Source organism: Ranitomeya variabilis, chromosome 8 (assembly GCF_051348905.1).
Source record: "Ranitomeya variabilis isolate aRanVar5 chromosome 8, aRanVar5.hap1, whole genome shotgun sequence".
Lineage (NCBI taxonomy): Eukaryota > Metazoa > Chordata > Amphibia > Anura > Dendrobatidae > Ranitomeya > Ranitomeya variabilis.
This window is the reverse complement of record NC_135239.1, coordinates 86,801,946-86,821,498: the sequence shown is the minus strand read 5'-3', so window position 1 is coordinate 86,821,498 and position 19,553 is coordinate 86,801,946. Positions and strand designations below refer to the sequence as shown.

Genomic DNA, 19,553 nt, shown 5'->3' with positions numbered 1-19,553 from the left:
CTGCCAGAAACAAAAAACCTGATGTGTGAAAGTAGCCTTATATTATAAACACATTTGAAGATAATTTTTTAGACCTTTTAAGTAAAGTTTATCCTACATTCAACCTTAAACATATAGTAAAAACAAGTCTGTTTCTGTGGTGTACTGCACATTCAGATTTGCAATTACTTTAGTATACAAAAAGGTTCTTATGTCTGAATTCCCGTGCATCCTTGTAGCATTCATGTCACCACCTTATGTCTTAATACTGATTTATTAAACATCCATCTCAATCTGCTGCTCTGTATGTCGATGCATACGGATGGTATGTTTTATTTTACAAAATAAGTGGTTAAATGGAAAGAAATTGACTATATATATTTTGTTATATTTTCCGCAGCGAATATTTAGATCCATCTGCAACGGCAGACAAAAAAAACAAACAAAACAAAACAAAATCTGTGAAGCATATCAAAATATAAAACACACACTAACAGCATGGCGCAAAGGGATATGAACAGATCCTTATTGATTTTGTCTGAAATAACACCTTTGCTGTAGGTATCCTGGGATATACTGTCTTTAAGATGTATAGAATTATTAAAATTAATCTAAAAAACATCAAAGATCAATACAATTCTGCATTAAGTAACTGAGAATAATCCACTGTTCTACCTTAAGGCATTGTAAAATGAAGGGCAAAAGTCATTTGTCACTGGCTGCAACCGACAGATTATAAAAAGGTATGTTTTTGTTGGCCATGTGACATAAAGGAGCACTTCATTAAAGTAAACAGCTCTAAAAACTTCGAAGGACAACTGGAAGTGATCCCTGTGCATGTAAAGTTCAGGAGCACGACTGGAGACAGTAAGAAGCACAGCGTGAGGTTACGGAGGAAGCTGCCCCAGTGTCTACAAGTTCTGCACACGTTCACAGCAGTCTTCATATTTACATTTTCTTTTTTAACTTCACGGAAAGAAGTAAAAAATGAGAAGAAAAGGTTAAGAAAATAACAAAAAGACAACTAAGACAACTGTTTTCATCTAAAAAGAAAAGTCCAGAAGTGTACAGGATTCTATTTTTTATAAGGGGAAATGGCTTCAATAACCTGAAAATATCAATACTAAATTCACTTTCAAACCAAACTGCAGAGTTTTTAGTACTGGAGCCTGTAGACATGGCCATCAGGTCTTAATGAAGTCATGACAGAAGTGAGTGATCCATTTTCTAACAGATCATAAAGAATCCCGACAATCATCCTGATTTATAACAGGGTGTATATATGGTTTCTGCTTTGATTGTGGATTTTCTGACAGCTATAATAATACTGTAGATTATACTTTACTTGCTGTTAATACCAAAAATAACACATAGCATAATAGTAAGCATAGCCTTAGCTGACATTTGAACATTGCGTTTTTATAGTTTTTGCCCCTTATTTGTGACATTTTGCTATTTAAAGAATCTTATCCAAATTAATAGTCACCATTAACCAAGAAAAGAAAAGAATAAAAGCCTTAGGCCGGCGTCACACTCGGCGTAAGACAATACGGTCCGTATTTTATGGCCGTAATACGGCCGAAATACGGTGAAATGTTCCCAAAATAGTGATCCGTAGTCAGGGTGTGTCAGCGTATTTTGCGCATGGCATCCTCGGTATGTAATCCGTATGGCATCCGTACTGCGAGATTTTCGCGCAGGCTTGCAAAACCGACATCTCATGGATTTATGTGCTCAAATGTTCGGGAAAACATGTATACAGTATATATATATATATATATATATATATATATATATATATATATATGTCATTGAGACACACACATATATATATATTCTGTATTTAGATTTCATTCAGCGCGATATCTGTGAACAGCCGGTAATTCAATTGCCGGCTTTTCATTTCTCCTGCACAAACCCGACAGGATATGAGACATGGTTTTCATACAGTAAACCATCTCATATCCCCTTTTTTTTTGCATATTCCACACTACTAATGATAGTAGTGTGTATGTGCAAAATTTCAGCGCTGTAGCTGCTGAAATAAAGGGTTAAATGGCGGAAAAAATTGGCGTGGGCTCCCGCGCAATTTTCTCCGCCAGAATGGTAAAGCCAGTGACTGAGGGCAGATATTAATAGCCAGGAGAGGGTCCATGGTTATTGGCCCCCCCGTGGCTAAAAACATCTGCCCCCAGCCACCCCAGAAAAGGCACATCTGGAAGATGCGCCTATTCTGGCACTTGGCCACTCTCTTCCCACTCCCTGTAGCGGTGGGATATGGGGTAATGAAGGGTTAATGCCACCTTGCTATTGGAAGGTGACATTAAGCCAGATTAATAATGGAGAGGCGTCAATTATGACACCTATCCATTATTAATCCAATTGTTGGAAAGGGTTAAAAAACACACACACACATGATTTAAAAGTATTTTAATAAAATAAACACAGCGGTTGTTGTAATAATTTATTGTTCTCTCAATCCATCAGGAACACCCTCGCTTGGAAAAATAATAAACGCACAAGATACATACCTTCTGGTGAACCGTCTCGTCCCACGAAGTAATCCATCTGAAGGGGTTAACTAATATTACAGGCAGGAGCCCTGCTAAATGCAGCGGTGCTCCGTGCCTGTAATCCCCGGGTGCTGAAAGGAAAGCAGTGATCTGTACTTACATTGAGTCGCGGTGATGCGCCCCTGCTGGATGTTCTCATGAACTGCAGCCTGGGAACTTTTTCCCACGCTCCAGGTCATATGAGGACATCCACCAGGGGGCGCATCACCGCGACTGAAGGAAATGTAGGTCAATGACCTACATTTCATTCATTCGCCGGGGATTACAGGCACGGAGCACCGCTGCATTTAGCAGGGCTCCTGCCTGTAATATTAGTTAACCCCTTCAGATGGATTACATCGTGGGACGAGACGGTTCACCAGAAGGTATGTATCTTGTGCGTTTATTATTTTTCCAAGCGAGGGTGTTCCTGATGGATTGAGAGAACAATAAATTATTACAACAACCGCTGTGTTTATTTCATTAAAATACTTTTAAATCATGTGTGTGTGTGTTTTTTAACCCTTTCCAACAATTGGATTAATAATGGATAGGTGACATAATTGACGCCTCTCCATTATTAATCTGGCTTAATGTCACCTTCCAATAGCAAGGTGGCATTAACCCTTCATTACCCCATATCCCACCGCTACAGGGAGTGGGAAGAGAGTGGCCAAGTGCCAGAATAGGCGCATCTTCCAGATGTGCCTTTTCTGGGGTGGCTGGGGGCAGATGTTTTTAGCCACGGGGGGGGGGCCAATAACCATGGACCCTCTCCTGGCTATTAATATCTGCCCTCAGTCACTGGCTTTACCATTCTGGCAGAGAAAATTGCGCGGGAGCCCACGCCAATTTTTTCCGCCATTTAACCCTTTATTTCAGCAGCTACAGCGCTGAAATTTTGCACATACACACTACTAACATTAGTAGTGTGGAATATGCAAAAAAAAAGGGGATATGAGATGGTTTACTGTATGTAAACCATGTCTCATATCCTGTCGGGTTTGTGCAGGAGAAATGAAAAGCCGGCAATTGAATTACCGACTTTTCACTAACACCGCTGCGTATTTCTCGCAAGTCACACTGCAGGTCCGTGTGGAATCCGTATTTTTCTCGCCCCCATAGACTTTCATTAGCGATTTTTTTGCGCAATACGCTGACAAACGCAGCATGCTGCGATTTTGTACGGCCGTAGAAAGCCGTATAATACTGAACCGTAATATACGGCTAATAGGAGCAGCCCCATTGAGAATAATTGTGCCGTATGTAATGCGAGTTTTACGGACGTAGTTTCTGCGCTCTTACGTCCGTAAAACTCGCCAGTGTGACGCCGGCCTCAGTATGAGCAGGTGTGGACACAATATCTCAGCAAACGTAGAAAATAGACATGTGAACTGTGTAGGCTGTTACATGATGGGATGATCCACCAACGGTTAGGGCTCATGCACATGGCCATATTTTTGGTCAGAGTGTGTTGTGTTAAAAATGGGATCTCACTCGGCCAATGCAGTGAAGCATGAACGATTTGCCTCCAAGAGTCGGAACGTACTCGCCCATTCTTGTCTATGGGTCTGTGAAAAAAATCGGATTATATCCTAGTGCGGTCAAATTGTCATGGACAGACATAATGGAAAAGTGTGATAAACTTTTTTTTCTTGAAAAAAATCGGATCCCACTCTGATCTAACTCTAATTGGAAGGTGGTTTAACCCTAGATTTATAATGCCCACAGTGATCAGGTCATCACTAAAATGAACTAAAACTTTGACTGTTGCTATTGCCATTCACAACCAGTTTTGGGATACAATTAGTGATGAGCGAGTATACTTGTTGCACGGGTTTTCCCGAGCACGCTCAGGTGATCTCCGAGTATTTGCTACTGTTCGGAGATTTAGTTTTCATCGCCTCAGCTGAATGATTTACAGCTATTAGCCAGGCTGAGTACTTGTGGGGGTTGCGTGGTTGCTAGGGAATCCCCACATGTAATCAAGCTGGCTAATAGCTGTAAATCATTCAGCTGAGGCGATGACAACTATATCTTCGAACACTAACAAATACTCAGAGACCACCCGAGCATGCTCGGGAAAACTTGAGCAACGAGTATATTCGCTCATCACTAGATACAATCAATAAAATAAAAATTGCATGAACAGACCCAACTTAAGCCATGGAAAAATGCAATGTACAAAAAGTATAACCAGTCCTTACACAAATATAACCCTGGAGCATTCAACTTAAGCTAATGTATAGTCACAATGTGCTGGGCAATGTGAATATGGCATGTGTGAGTATGTGTCGTACATTCCAGTCCCCTAGTTTTCAGTGTGGTGTACTTTCTGTACATCAGCGCAGAAAGAAAAAACACAATAACAAAGGCTGATACACAGGAAGAGCGAGGATGATAAGCAGGTATACAGTCTACGTGACACGTTTGTGAGAATGTCCAGCATTACCCTGTAGTGACACTACTGCAGACATTAAAGCCATGTGCACACTAGCAGTATTTGGTGAGTTTTTTACCTCAGTATCTGTAAGCCAAAAGCAGGAGTGGAACCAATAGAGGAAAATTATAATAGAAACAAATCACCACTTCTGTATTTATCACCCACTCCAAGTTTTGGCTTACAACTACTGAGGTAAAAAACTCACCAAATACTGAACGTGTGACCGTGGCCTAAGATTTACATTGAGAAATGGGACCAGGATACAGCACACAATGTGTTATGTGCTGGCGAGCAGTGTTACAATGTAATAATAGATGTCACGGGAAAATGGAAGCACCACATGTTCAAAGCTTTTGCTTCAACAATTGTTAAGATTGCTTCCATTGTTTAATGAATTATTAATGCATAAAATCAATGTCATCTCTGTGAAAACAATTGAGCTCTGGTTTCTAAGCCTGGATTCTAATACACCATACTGCCAACTACTTTATGTAAGACAATTAACAAAATGAGTGAATAATTATTTTTTTTTGTAAATCTACTAATTATGTATAAAAATAATAGTATGTCTAATTAAGGTCACATTCACACATTCAGTATTTTGTCAGTATTTTACCTCAGTATTTGTAAGCCAAAATCAGGAGTGGGTGATAAATACAGTAACAAAATCCAGAAAAATGTATATGACCCGGTGATGAAGAATCCACTGCACCTTCAGGACGGACTCCTGGAGTGAGACGAGGAAGGTGAGCTGACTAAAAAATTTTCCTTTTTCTTGATAAATACAGTAGTGGTGACGTGTTTCTATTATACTTTTCCTCTGATTGTTCCTCTCCTGACTTTGGCTTACACATACTGAGGTAAAATGCTGACCAAATACTGAACATGGGGTAAAACCCACTGCTCTATCAGGACATGTGTGATAAAGCAGCTCAGTGTCTGCAGGTCTAAAGGCTCGTACACACTACCATAAAAATCAGACGTTTTGACAGGTAACACTCGTCCCCATGTTATTGTCTGAGGTAATGAATATATCCAACGTTTTCCTCAGACCGAGTCAGTCCGAGGAAAAAAATTGCAACATACCTGAATTGCAGCCGATTATCTAAGGCTACGTTCACATTTGCGTTGTGCGCCGCAGCGTCGGCGCCGCAGCGCACAACGCAAACAAAAACGCGGCAAAACGCACGCTAAAACGCTGCGTTTTGCGCCGCATGCGTCGTTTTTGCCCGCAAGTTGGACGCAAAAAAAATGCAACTTGAAGCGTTTCTTGCGTCCAACGCTTGCGGCCATGCGGCGCAAAACGCAGCACAACGCATGTCCATGCGCCCCCATGTTAAGTATAGGGGCGCATGACGCATGCGGCGCCGCTGCGGCGCCCGACGCTGCGGCGCTGACCGCAAATGTGAACGTAGCCTAATCGCACTCCTCCATTCAAGTCTGTGGGTCCATGGAAAAAAATCTACACACAGATGACACAGACTAACAGAATGGTGAATTTGAAAAATTCACATCCGAGAAAATCGGATCACACTTTGATCAAACTCTGATCAGAGTTTGATCAAATGTGATTAGAATAATCGGACCTATTTCCTCAGATGAGAGTAAAACAGTCGTGTGACCCTAGCCTAAGGCCGGCGTCACACTGGCGTGTTTTACAGACGTATGAGAGGCGCAGAAAATACGGATTGCATACGGTACAATGATTCTCTATGGCCCAGCTCCTATCTGCCGTATTTTACGGATCCGTATTATACGGTCTTGTACGGCCGGAGAAAATCGCAGCATGCTGCGTTTGTCAGCGTATTGCGTAAAAAATACGCCAATGAAAGTCTATGGGGGCGAGAAAATTACGGATTACACACGGACCATGTGTGTGACTTGCGGGAAATACGCAGCGGTGTTCTCTAGAAAAGCCGGCAATTCAGTGCGGTGTACAGTAAAATCACACTGACAGAATAGAATAGAATAGGCAGAATAAATGTGTACACATAGAATAGGTATAAATATATATATATATATATATATATATATATATATTTAATTCAGCGGTAGACAGCAGAAAAGCCGGTAATTCAATTGCCGGCTTTTCCTCTCTCCTTCACAAACCCGACAGGATATGAGACATGGTTTACAGACAGTAAACCATCTCATATCCCTTATTTTATTACATATTCCTCTTTACTAATGTAACAAGTGTCTCTGTGTAAAATTTGGGGTCTCTAGCTATTAAATTGAAGGGTTAATTTCTGGAAAAAATTGGCATGGGCTCCCGCGCAATTTTCTCCGCCAGGGTGGGAAAGCCAGTGACAGAGGGCAGATATTAATAGCCTAGGGAGGTACCATGGTTATAGGACCCCCCTGGCTAAAAACATCTGCCCCCAGCCACCCCAGAAAAGGCACATCTGGAAGATGCACCTATTCTGGCACTTAGCCTCTCTCTTCCCACTCCCGTGTAGCGGTGGGATATGGGGTAATGAAGGGTTAATGTCAACTTGCTATTGTAAGGTGACATTAAGCCAGGTTAATAATGGAGAGGCGTCAATTATGACACCTATCCATTATTAATCCAATAGTACGAAATGGTTAATTTAATAAAACACACACACATTATTAAAAAGTTTTTTAATGAAATAAAGACACACGTTGTGCTAATATTTTATTATACTCTTAATCCACCTGAAGACCCTTGTCACCTGAAATAAAGTTAAACAAAACAAACAACAATATTCCATACCTTCCGTCGTTCAGTCTTGTCCCACGCTGTAAATCCATCTGAAAGGGTTAAATCATTTTACACCCAGGAGCTCTGCTAATGCAGCTGTGCTCCTGTCTGTAAAACTTGGTGAATGAATGGAGTGCAGGGGAATGTACTGTAGTTACCTCGAGTCGCGGTGATGCGCCCTCTGCTGGATGAACTCAAATGAACTCGAGCCTGGGAAAATATTCTGAAAAGTTCCCACGCTCTAGTTCATATGATTTCATCCAGCAGAGGGCGCATCACGGCGACTCGAGGTAACTACAGTACATTCCCCTGCACTCCATTCATTCACCAAGTTTTACAGTCAGGAGCACAGCTGCATTAGCAGAGCTCCTGGGTGTAAAATGATTTAACCCCTTCAGATGGATTTACAGCGTGGGAAAAGACTGAACGACGGAAGGTATGGAATATTGTTGTTTGTTTTGTTTAACATTATTTCAGGTGACAAGGGTCTTCAGGTGGATTAAGAGTATAATAAAATTAAAATTAAAACAACCTGTGTCTTTATTTAATTAAAATACTTTTTCATAATGTGTGTGTGTTTTATTAACCATTTCGTACTATTGGATTAATAATGGATAGGTGACATTAACTCTTCATTACCCCATATCCCACCACTACAGGGGAGTGGGAAGAGAGAGGCTAAGTGCCAGAATAGGCGCATCTTCCAGATGTACATTCCCCTGTATTTCATTCATTCCCCGGGGTTTTACACACAGGAGCACAATTGCATTAGCAAAGCTCCTGGGTGTAAAATGATTTAACCCCTTCAGATGGATTTACGTCGTGGGACTTGACATGAGCAACGGAAGGTATGAGATATTGTTGATTTTTTATTTTTCGTTTTTTACAGAACGAGGGTCTTCAGGTGGATTAAGAGTCTAATAAAATATTACAACACCCTGTGTCTTTATTTCATTAAAGGACTTTGTAATAATGTGTGTGTGTTTTATTAACCATTTCATACTATTGTACTAATAATGGATAGGTGTCATAATTTACGCTTCTCCATTATTTATCTGGCTTAATGTCACCTTATAATAGCAAGGTGACATTAACCCTTCATTACCCCATATCCCACCGCTACACGGGAGTGGGAAGAGAGTGGCCAAGTGGCAGAATAGGCGCATCTTCCAGATGTGCCTTTTCTGGGGTGGCTGGGGGCAGATGTTTTTAGCCAGGGGGGCCAATAACCATGGACCCTCTCTAGGCTATTAATATCTGCCCTCAGTCACTGGCTTTACCACTCTGGCGGAGAAAATTGCGCGGGAGCCCACGCCAACTTTTTCAGCGATTTAACCCTTTATTTTACAAGCTACAACGCCCAAATTTTGCACATACACACTACTAACATTAGTAGTGTGGAATATGCCCCCCAAAAAGGGATATGAGATGGTTTACTGTATGTAAACCATGTCTCATATCCTGTCGGGTTTGTGAAGGAGAAATGAAAGGCCGACAATTGAATTACCGGCTTTTCACATATATCGCGCTGAATTAAATATAGATATATATATATGTGTCTCAATGACATATATATATATATATACTGTATATATGTTTTACCGAACATTTGAGCACATAAATCCATTATATGTCGGTTTTGCAAGCCTGCGAGAAAATCTCGCAGTACGGATGCCATACGGATTACATACGGAGGATGCCATGCACAAAATACGCTGCTACACCCTGCCTACGGATGACATACGGATCACTATTTTGGGAACATTTCTGCGTATTACGGCTGTATTACGGCCGTAAAAAACGGACCGTATTGTCTTACGCCTAGTGTGACGCCAGCCTAAAAAGCATGAAGATGTGCAGAAAATACATGTGGATTTTAATTGCAGAAACGCTGTTTCAGACACACGCAAAATCCCCAACAAATATGCAACGTGAGAACCTGGCCTTGGTGTGCTCCACATTTTGCTTACTTGCAATGGATTTTGTGCTGGAGAGTCTTGGAACTCATCCATTCATCTGTTTTCAGTCCTATTGACATGATTTGCCATATATTTCATCTTGTCTCTGAAAATCACGATTTTGTAATACTATATTACTGTACAATAGTCTAATATGCAGCAAACATTCTGTGTATAACCCATGTGCGCACACTAAGTTTGGTTTCACACAGTGTTTTTTGTTTTGTTTTTGAAAAATGTCACATTATTTTTTGCTGTGTTTTCTTACATTTTTTTGTGTTTCTTCTGGCAAAAATGCTTCAACTAAATTTTGGATGTGAGTCAATATAAGAATATGAAATGCAACACAAGCATGGCATTTTATGTTGAATTTTTTACATTTGATACATTTTTTGGGTCCATGACTTCTTATTGTTTCAAATGCAGCCAGCTCCAGTCGTGGCGTTACTTTTATGCTTAATTACAGTAGGTTTCATTGTAAGAATAAAATGCATTTGTGTATTTAAAAAAAACAAAACAAAACAAAAAATCATGGTACTTTTTACAAGCCAGAAAAAAATGCTTGCTCCTAAAAAAAAAATTCTGTGTCAAGGAAGTTTGCGGGTATGTTCATAGAAAGCAATCATGTTGCACTTTTTGGCAAAATTTTCCAAAATTGTGCTAACAATGCTTTCCTGCAAAAATGAAGCAAATTCTCCATGAGTTTGGTAACATTGCAGCAAAAAATGTAGAACAAATGCATTGTGTGAATATACCCTAAGGGTATGTTTCCACTGTCCAGATTACATCAGGATTTGCTGCGGATTGGATGCTGCGTACTGCCGCAGCGTCCAATCTGCAGCATCCAGATGTTACAGCATAGTGGAGGGGATTTTATGAAATCCCGTCTCCACTATGCGTGCAACCCTGCGTATCCGGACATGCGGCGCGTCTTTACCGACCACAGCATGTCTATTTATCTTTTGAAGACGCTCCGTCTCCGCAAGATAAATAACCCGGTCTATGAATACGATTCGGTGATTTCACATGTGTTCAATGAACAAATCCGGAATCACAGCGTATACAGCAGGGGGCAGCACTTTGGGTGGACCAGGGTATCCGCTGCGTCCAAAGCGCAGAGCTTCCGGACCGTGGATACATACCCTAACAGTCATCAATATTTTGCAAAATAACTGCAGTGCAGTCCACAGTCCATAATACTAAACTCATTGCTAAAAACCTGACTGCATTGGTAAAAGCAGGAAGCAATTGGAGGATACATAGTAACTAAACTTTTTTTTAATAGTTTTGTCCAGGAAGGAGAGCTATGAAACTTTGCAATTCACTTTATCAGGAGAACGGTGTAAAAACAACATTTGGAGTACAGATGCTGGCAGTGATGGGTCAGAACTTGTGTCTCACTAAGGATATGCACAAATATCATCTTGGGAAAACCAGCTGAGTTTGTCAACAGAAGACACTTCAGGAAATGCTGATGTAACAGGCCAAATTAAACCCGGGTATAGTTTGGCCCAGGCCAGAGTATACCCCTAGGGATAAACTATCCTAGGCCAAACTATACTTGGGGGTGTAAAATAGCCTAGCCAAACTATATCCTTCCAGGCTACAATATACTCCTCTACTTTATGTGCCCTTGTAAATGATAGATTTTAGTTTCCATTTATTAAAAACTGACTTACCCGTGTTTGGAAGGTATTTGTATTGTTAGTCACATGATGAAGATTGTTCTTACAATACAATGTAACTGGTAACGGATAACAGTCATTACATCTGAGATTACACTGGTGTCCAATAACATAAGTGATTTTACCTTAAAATGCAATTGTAACATGATCTTATCACTTCACTGATTTTCTCACCCTGTCTCTGATTGGTTGAAAAGTCTGCAGATCTCTTTCTGTCATACTCAGACACACAGCTGCTTTGTATGTATAACTACTGAGAAGTGCGGCAGGATTCTTTGCCTCATTATAGCTTTATGGAAATCTAATATTTTTACTGATTTAAGTTTTTCTGGTTCAAGTAATAAAAGATTATGTGTTTGGAACTTTCAGATTTAAGTCAGTTATTGTCTCACATAACTTACCTCACAAACCTGAACCCCCAAATAAGATATTGAAAAATTAAGCAAATCTTGTGTAAATCACTCAATGCTGCTGATATCAAGGGGTGTATAATCTGGCATGAGGGGGTATGACATGGCCTAGGCTAATTTTTACCCTGGAGTATAAATTGGCCTAGGTCATAACATACCTGGGGTATAATGAAGCCTAGGCCACTTTAACCCCTGTTACAGGTAGGATTCTGGGTATTTTATGGCCTGTTGCACTGGCATTTTTTTTGTAGACAATGTGTTTATGTTTCTTTGTTTTTAGTATCTTTCCAGAATTTGTGTCACATCTTTTTTATGATGTTTCCCACACTTTTTTAACTTAATTCTATAATAAAGAAACTGCTAACTGCTTTTACAAGCAAGAACGCTAAGAAAATACTCAAAAAGAAGCCTCTTTCCATTGACTTCTATTATAAAGTATAGAGTGTTTTCAGGGCACAAAACACCTGGGGAATGAGTAACTCACTTCTTCTTCTGTAGGCAGCTATATAGACTGGGGATAAGCAGAAGTGTGGAAGCAACTTACATGTATGTTTTTTACAGGAATGAAGAGAAATCCCCTGATAGTGATTTTCAGGGTTACATAACTTTCCATTCTGGACAAAATAGTTTAAAAAAAAAATAATGAAAGTTCAGTTACTCTTATGTCAAAACTTATTGACATCACTGCTATTATAAAGTACTGCAAATTTTATGTGGGAAATCTATACATAAAATAAACACCAAATACTTGACTTGTGAACCTAGTCTTAGAGATAAGGTATAGGGCAATGCTCTGCACCAGGACTCATGGGTTTCACTAACTGTCCACACTATGGACCTGTTGACACTCAATATTGTGACTCAGCGACGTCTCATGTAATGGAGTACAGTATACCATGATTTTTTTTTGTTACAGATTCTCCTAAGTTTGGTAAAAAAAATCTGTGTGTAAGATTGTCCATGTGTGATAGGTCCTTACAGTGTACTAAGATTGTCCATGTGTGATGGGGCCTTATAGTGTAGTAAGATTGTCCATGTGTGATGGGACCTTATAGTGTAGTAAGAGTGTCCATGTGTGATGGGGGATCTTATAAGGTGGTAAGATTGTCCATGTGTGATAGGACCTTATAGTGTAGTAAGATTGTCCATGTGTTATGGGACCTTATAGTGTAGTAAGATTGTCTATGTGTGATGGGGCCTTATAGTGTAGTAAGAGTGTCCATGTGCGATGGGACCTTATAGTGTGGTAAGATTGTCCATGTGTGATGGGACCTTATAGTGTAGTAAGATTGTCCATGTGTGATGGGACCTTATAGTGTGGTAAGATTGTCCATGTGTGATGGGACCTTATAGTGTAGTAAGATTGTCCATGTGTGATGGGACCTTATAGTGTGGCAAGATTGTCCATGTGTGATGGGACCTTATAGTGTAGTAAGAGTGTCCATGTGTGATGGGGGATCTTATAAGGTGGTAAGATTGTCCATGTGTGATGGGGCCTTATAGTATAGTAAGATTGTCCATGTGTGATGGGACATTATAGTGTGGTAAGATTGTCCATGTGTGATGGGACCTTATAGTGTAGTAATATTGTCCATGTGTTGATAGGGCCTTATAGTGTGGTAAGATTGTCCATGTGTGATGGGACCTTATAGTGTAGTAAGATTGTCCATGTGTGATGGGGCCTTATAGTGTGGTAAGATTGTCCATGTGTGATGGGACCTTATAGTGTAGTAAGATTGTGCATGTGTGATGGGGCCTTATAGTGTGGCAAGATTGTCCATGTGTTGATGGGGCCTTATAGTGTGGTAAGATTGTCCATGTGTTGATGGGGCCTTATAGTGTAGTAAGATTGTCCATGTGTGATGGGGCCTTAGAGTGTAGTAAGATTGTCCATGTGTGATGGGGCCTTATAGTGTGGTAAGATTGTCCATGTGTGATGGGACCTTATAGTGTAGTAAGATTGTCCATATGTGATGTGGCCTCACTGTGTAACTGCCCAACAGTAATCCCTAGTCATCCATAATTTACAAGCACATAACACATCAGATGTTTTCATTGTTAAATGACATATTATAATAGAAAAATTAAGGTGTTACAAATGGGCAATGCGTGGTGAGCAACTGGTGGCCAGAAGCCCACAACTCAATGACTTTGGTGACCCACAAAATATGTTCACCCCTCCAGACCTGTTACATGTGATATCAATACCTGTGTGCACAGACGATGGAAGGGATACATCGCTGTCATGTTTGCAGTCAGCAACGTAAACTGAAGCCTCATTGTTAAATTGACAAATCCTTAAAAATAACCCTTGCCCCTTTGAACGTTCCCTGTGATATGGAAACACTATCTGAAGAATATTCACGGCTATCTATTATCCCACTTCTATATTTATCCCTCCTTTTGTTCCTACTTGGCTCATATTACTGGAAGTGCTAAATATAAAATCGAGCTCAGGGCAGAACACTTTATTCATTATATTTCCTCTGTTTATGAGGCAAATCCAGATCCGCGCACTATTTGGGCTGTATTTAGAATAAAAAATGGTTTTAAATAGTGTTGAATGGTTTTAAATAGTGTTGAACGGTTTACTCCCATGGCTTGCAGGTACAGTATGTGCTTCTCATAATCCGTTTACAATCCAATTACACTTTCATAAAGCAATTAAGAGCAGATTACCATTCTTAAAGTGAACCTGTCACCATAAACTAACATTGAATATATTTAGTAATACTCAGTATACTAATATCGCACTTGTTTTGTCATCAGTACCACTGACAAATAAACAACAACATTTCATACACGAATGTCTCGTAAAAGGAGTCATAGGGGCTGTATGTCTGTCTGGGTCACAATCTGATGGTGGACGATTAAAAAAAACACCAACTTTATTTCTATATTAATTAAAATAAGAAACACATCAAAATAAATAAAGTAATACCCCAATAGTTTCTATAGCATTTAACAAGTGAATATCAGCCCACAAGTTATTCTTCGCCCCAAAAATATTCTTCTCTGTGGTTTATAAATTTAACTATTTTCTTTTTCTGTCTCCGAAAGCGACAAGAATGGACTGCAGAGGAATGAACTTTTGGACACCAAAGTGTTCATAATTAGTGATGAGCGACTATACTCGGTACTCGAGATTTCTTGAGCATGTTCAGGGGTCCTCCGAGTATTTTTTAGTGCTCAGAGATTTCGTTTTTCTTGCCGCAGCTGAATGACTTACATCTGTTAGCCAGCATAAGTACATGTGGGGGTTGCCTGGTTGCTAGGGAATCCCCACATGTACTTATGCTGGCTAACAGATGTAAATCATTCAGCTGCAGCAAGAAAAACTAAATCTCCGAGCACTAAAAAATACTCGAGAGGATACCCGAGCATGCTCGAGAAATCTCGAGTAACGAATATATTTGCGCTTCACTATTCATAATGTATAGTTGTAATTGGCATCCAAAACTTAAAACTGAATGTAGGTCCATATCAGTGACTGCTATATTTGATAGATTGGGTTGATTTTACACATTTATAGATATCGGGGGTTATTGATTTTACTTCATTTATTTGGGATATAATGCAAGGTTTTGCAATAGGTTTTATTAAAATTATGATGGACTTGCATCAAATTTTCATTTTTTTTGCCATTTCTGACGGATGCTTTTTTAAGCCAAAGTGAGCATATTTAGCACATAGACAGTTTTAGCTTCATTTATTAATTGCTACTTTTTTAATAAAAAAATGCAAATAATGGCTCAATTATGGCAAAAAAAATTTAAAAAATTCAAGCGACATTTTGTAAAACTGGTACCTCACCCAATGATTTTGAATGTACCTTTTACTTTAAAAAATTACTTTAAAAAATGCCTCCGATCATATTATGTGATCACTCTTTGTGTTTTAGCAAATGATTAGTCAATGGTAAAATGGTTATGTGAACTGTGCCTTTATTGATATTCTGTGGAGGAAACGTAGAGGCTTGTGAATCACAACACCACTACCGTATGTGTAGACAAATATATAAAAGAAGACAGAGGTCTGCTTGATACACGATAGCCTAACCTTTCTACATAAGCAAAGTTAAATGGCAAAGTTCACACGAGCATATAAAAAAATCATCTGATTTTCATCAAATAAAACTTGGATGACTTTTTATTCTCATTTCTCACCTGTCTGTGATCAGTTTTTATACAGCAGCAGTTATTAAAAACTTAAAGACTAAATAGTTTCCTGCGTTAAAGAATAACAATGTAACTGTAAAAATCAGATCCTATATGGTGGCTTTGTATTGAATCTGTTATTTTTGTTTGCAATTCCATAAACTTGAATGACCTCAATTCGTCCAACACTAGGGAGAAACTATTACTTGCTGCAAATTTTTTTTCACATTCGGTCCATGAAAAACTTGACTTATCTGCACTACCCCATTGAATAACACTGGTGTAAGTGCTGTCCATGTGCTGTCTGTTTTTTCACGGACAGAACTTTGATAGAAAATATGTCTGTATGCTCTTGACCTTACTGTAAATGAAACTAATCTGAAAGGAATACTCCAGGTAAACCTGATGCATTGTCCACTGATGGCCTCATGGAGCAGCGCCTGTCACTGTTATACACCACTACCATATACTGGGCATAAGGCCGGTGTCACACTTGTGTGTGCAATGCGAGAAACTTGCGCGAGTCTCTCGCATCAATACCCGGCACTGCCGCCGGTACTCGGGACTGGAGGGTGCGGCTGCATGGTGCATAGAAATACATGGTGCATAGAAATACATGGTGCATAGAAATACATGCAGCCACACACTCCGGTCCCGAGTGCCGGTGGCAGTGTCGGGTATTGATGCGAGAGACTCGCACGAGTTTCTCACATTGTACACACAAGTAAGACCCCGGTCTTACCTAGTGAATCAGTTCTGCCAGAATGTTTCTTTAACTACAATTTAAGGCTCTGTGCTTTTTTGTAACACAACTTAAAGATCTTGATTTAGAATGGGTTTATCAGGTTTTTGTTAGGTGTCCATTTTTTCTGGATAAATAGGGCAGAATGAGGCTATGCTGTGAACAGAGCCCTAGACTGTGTTATCGAGGCTAGAATCACTCTGAGGATAAAAGATAATATATGTAGTTCAGAAGTTGTGGCCATGATAGAGGCCTTCTTTAAATTTATACGTATATCTCCATATTAGTTTCCAATAATAATATTTGTAACATTATATCATTTTATCATTTGGCGTTTTCACTTACAGTAATTAAGAATAGTAAGTGACAGATATGACTAATAAAGCACATGATCAAACACAATTGAAAATTTCTCAAAAAGGCTCATATGAATACATGCCCTTCCTATCATGTTCCCAATGAGATCAGGCATGGCTTCTGTGCGCTCCGATTATTATAGCCCTCTAGCTCTTTCTCCGGTGTGGATCTACCTCTAGACGGGAACTTGGAAGAGCTCTATGTTCATTATTAACCATTGACAGTACAGGGGTCAGTAAGGAAAGGGAGACGGCAGGGAGCTGACACTGTACGGATGACCGAGGGGCACAATGTATGATCCTGCGGACTTCAGGTTAAGCACCAGTTGAAGTACCGTAAGTTGCTGTGCCTTTCACAGTCTTTAGCCATTTAATGCACATGACCAGGAGCTGGAAAGTGATTACTGCTTTTTAACAACTGCTGGGAAGTTGTACCATTCAGTTGCCTTTACAATAGGCCCACCGCTGTGTCTGCTGTATGCGATGAGTAATTGAAAGAACAGACCTGAACATTGCTTTCATCAAGCCAGTTAGAGACATTTCCTGCTTTTATACCTTAAAAAAAATTCTAAGACACTTTGAGATCCCTAATTATATATGACTTGTTAGCCTAAATAATTAAACATCCTTTCAGCACCACCGTGGAAAATCCTGACCCTGTGGATCAGCCGTGAGTATTTTCAATAACTCCGATGAGTTTTTAAGACTGTACTATGCACAAATATAGCAATTACTGAATGTGATTCAAATGAATTCTTTGATGTATTTTATGTCGGCATACGCCCTTTCTGTCACCCCCATAACTAAAGAAAACTCAACCGCTAACTGTAGTAAAAGCTACAAAGTCAACTCTATAGAAAGTTACTGCTCAGCTGGTTACTATGTGGTAATTCCAATAGTTCATTTACTCTTTATTCCCATTTACAAATAGTAATTATTAGATGAGTAGATGATTACTGGCCAGATCAGCCAGTCTTACCTTTAATTCTCTGAAGAATATGCTACTCCTCGCCCATTCAACAATGGAAAATAATGTCTGATCGGCCATTTTGCACATGAGTCCAAATGTGTTGAGTTTATCATGTTTGCTCCTGTTGGCCTGCTCCTGCTGTAAGTATGACATGATCTTGCTTTGGACTTGAGGCTCGTCAGGCTCACATTTCAAGAGTTCCACTATAAGATGTGGGATATTGGAAGGGGAGCTGGACTGATAAGTGTCCATATAAGAGTATCCCATTAAAGACTCTGGAGAACTCGTATAAGGGTCCGGGTACTCCGATTTGATAGCACGGCTGGGGAAGTGGCCATAGGCCTGGTAACCTTGCAGGCTGCCGTGAGGTGGCATGGCCATGCTGATAGGTGACGTCACAAAGGGGCTTCTGTCATAGTCTGTAGGAGGAAGGGCGGCATGGTTTAGAGGTAGACCCTTGGATGCCGAGTGGATATTTTGGATAGCCGAAGAAATAGTTAAATCTGTGGGAATGGCTTGGATGACCTGACTCATAGCTTCCAGTTTAAGTCCATTGGCTCGGATTAAAGCTTTTTTCTGTTGTTTGAGAGCTCGGTCCCGTTTGTACATTGGCCCAAATTTATTTCTCCCTCCGCGCATTCGGTCGGCTCTCACTGCTGTAGGATAAAGAAAGGCAAACATCAAAGCTGAACAGAAAGTTCTAATTTCCTAATACTTGTATTATATTTAATTTAGCTGTAACAAAAAGAAGAGAAACAATGACTAACAAAAAGATCAATTCATAAAAAGTAAAAAATACTAATACTGCTTGCCCATGATATAATGACTCCCTATGTAAAAGGAGTCACTTGTATATTCTCTATAGATACATAGTTACTAAATAGTTTCCCCCCATCCATGCATTTTCTATAACGTTCTCCTTTGTGTTGATGACTTGTCTTATTCCAGGAATCCTAATGATGTCAGTTTGCAGAAAAGAAAATTTGATTTTATTTTCACTAAAGCTTCTGAATAGCAACGTCTTCAGTTTTAGGAATAATTAAGAAGAAATGTGGTTCAGCTGCAGCCAGGGGGGGGATTTTAATGGGGTTTGTCACAGCGGTAAGTTTCATTGTGGTGCAAGTTTAATGGGATAGCAAGTGACACTGACTGCGTCTACCTTGGCCAGTGGCTCTTATGCAAAGGAGTGATTACAACCCCATTAAAAATGCATGGAGATCTCACATACACATCTTGTATAAAGACTTCTGCAATTAATGAATCTCAGTAATTTATAGGCTGCAATTTATGTTTAATAGGGCTATTAGTAAAGTACACACTGTGGTGCCATTACAAGGAGAAGGCGTTACAGAAGACAGAAGCCTAAAAACAGTCAGATAATATATGAATATGTATTATTATGACACGCATACCCATATATGTATGTGTATGATTGAGAAATGTATTCTTTTAATCTGTATTATTTTTTTAAACAATTCCGAAATTCCTTCAATAATTAGACACAGAGAAGATTTTTTTTTTTTGAAAAAGTTCCAGAGGAAAAAGCAGTACGCTCTCACATTTCCCTGTCTGCTAC

General features: G+C 39.7%; 1 protein-coding gene across 2 annotated transcripts in view; it reads right to left on the bottom strand.

Annotated features, from left to right (window-relative positions):
• NR5A2 (nuclear receptor subfamily 5 group A member 2) overlaps positions 1-19,553 on the bottom strand; it is a 236,120-nt gene that overhangs the window by 128,650 nt on the left and 87,917 nt on the right. For both annotated transcript variants that reach the window (XM_077276230.1, XM_077276229.1), the window contains exon 4: positions 17,987-18,633. In XM_077276230.1, coding sequence (XP_077132345.1) covers positions 17,987-18,633 — 647 coding nt within the window. The remainder of the gene's footprint in view (positions 1-17,986; positions 18,634-19,553) is intronic.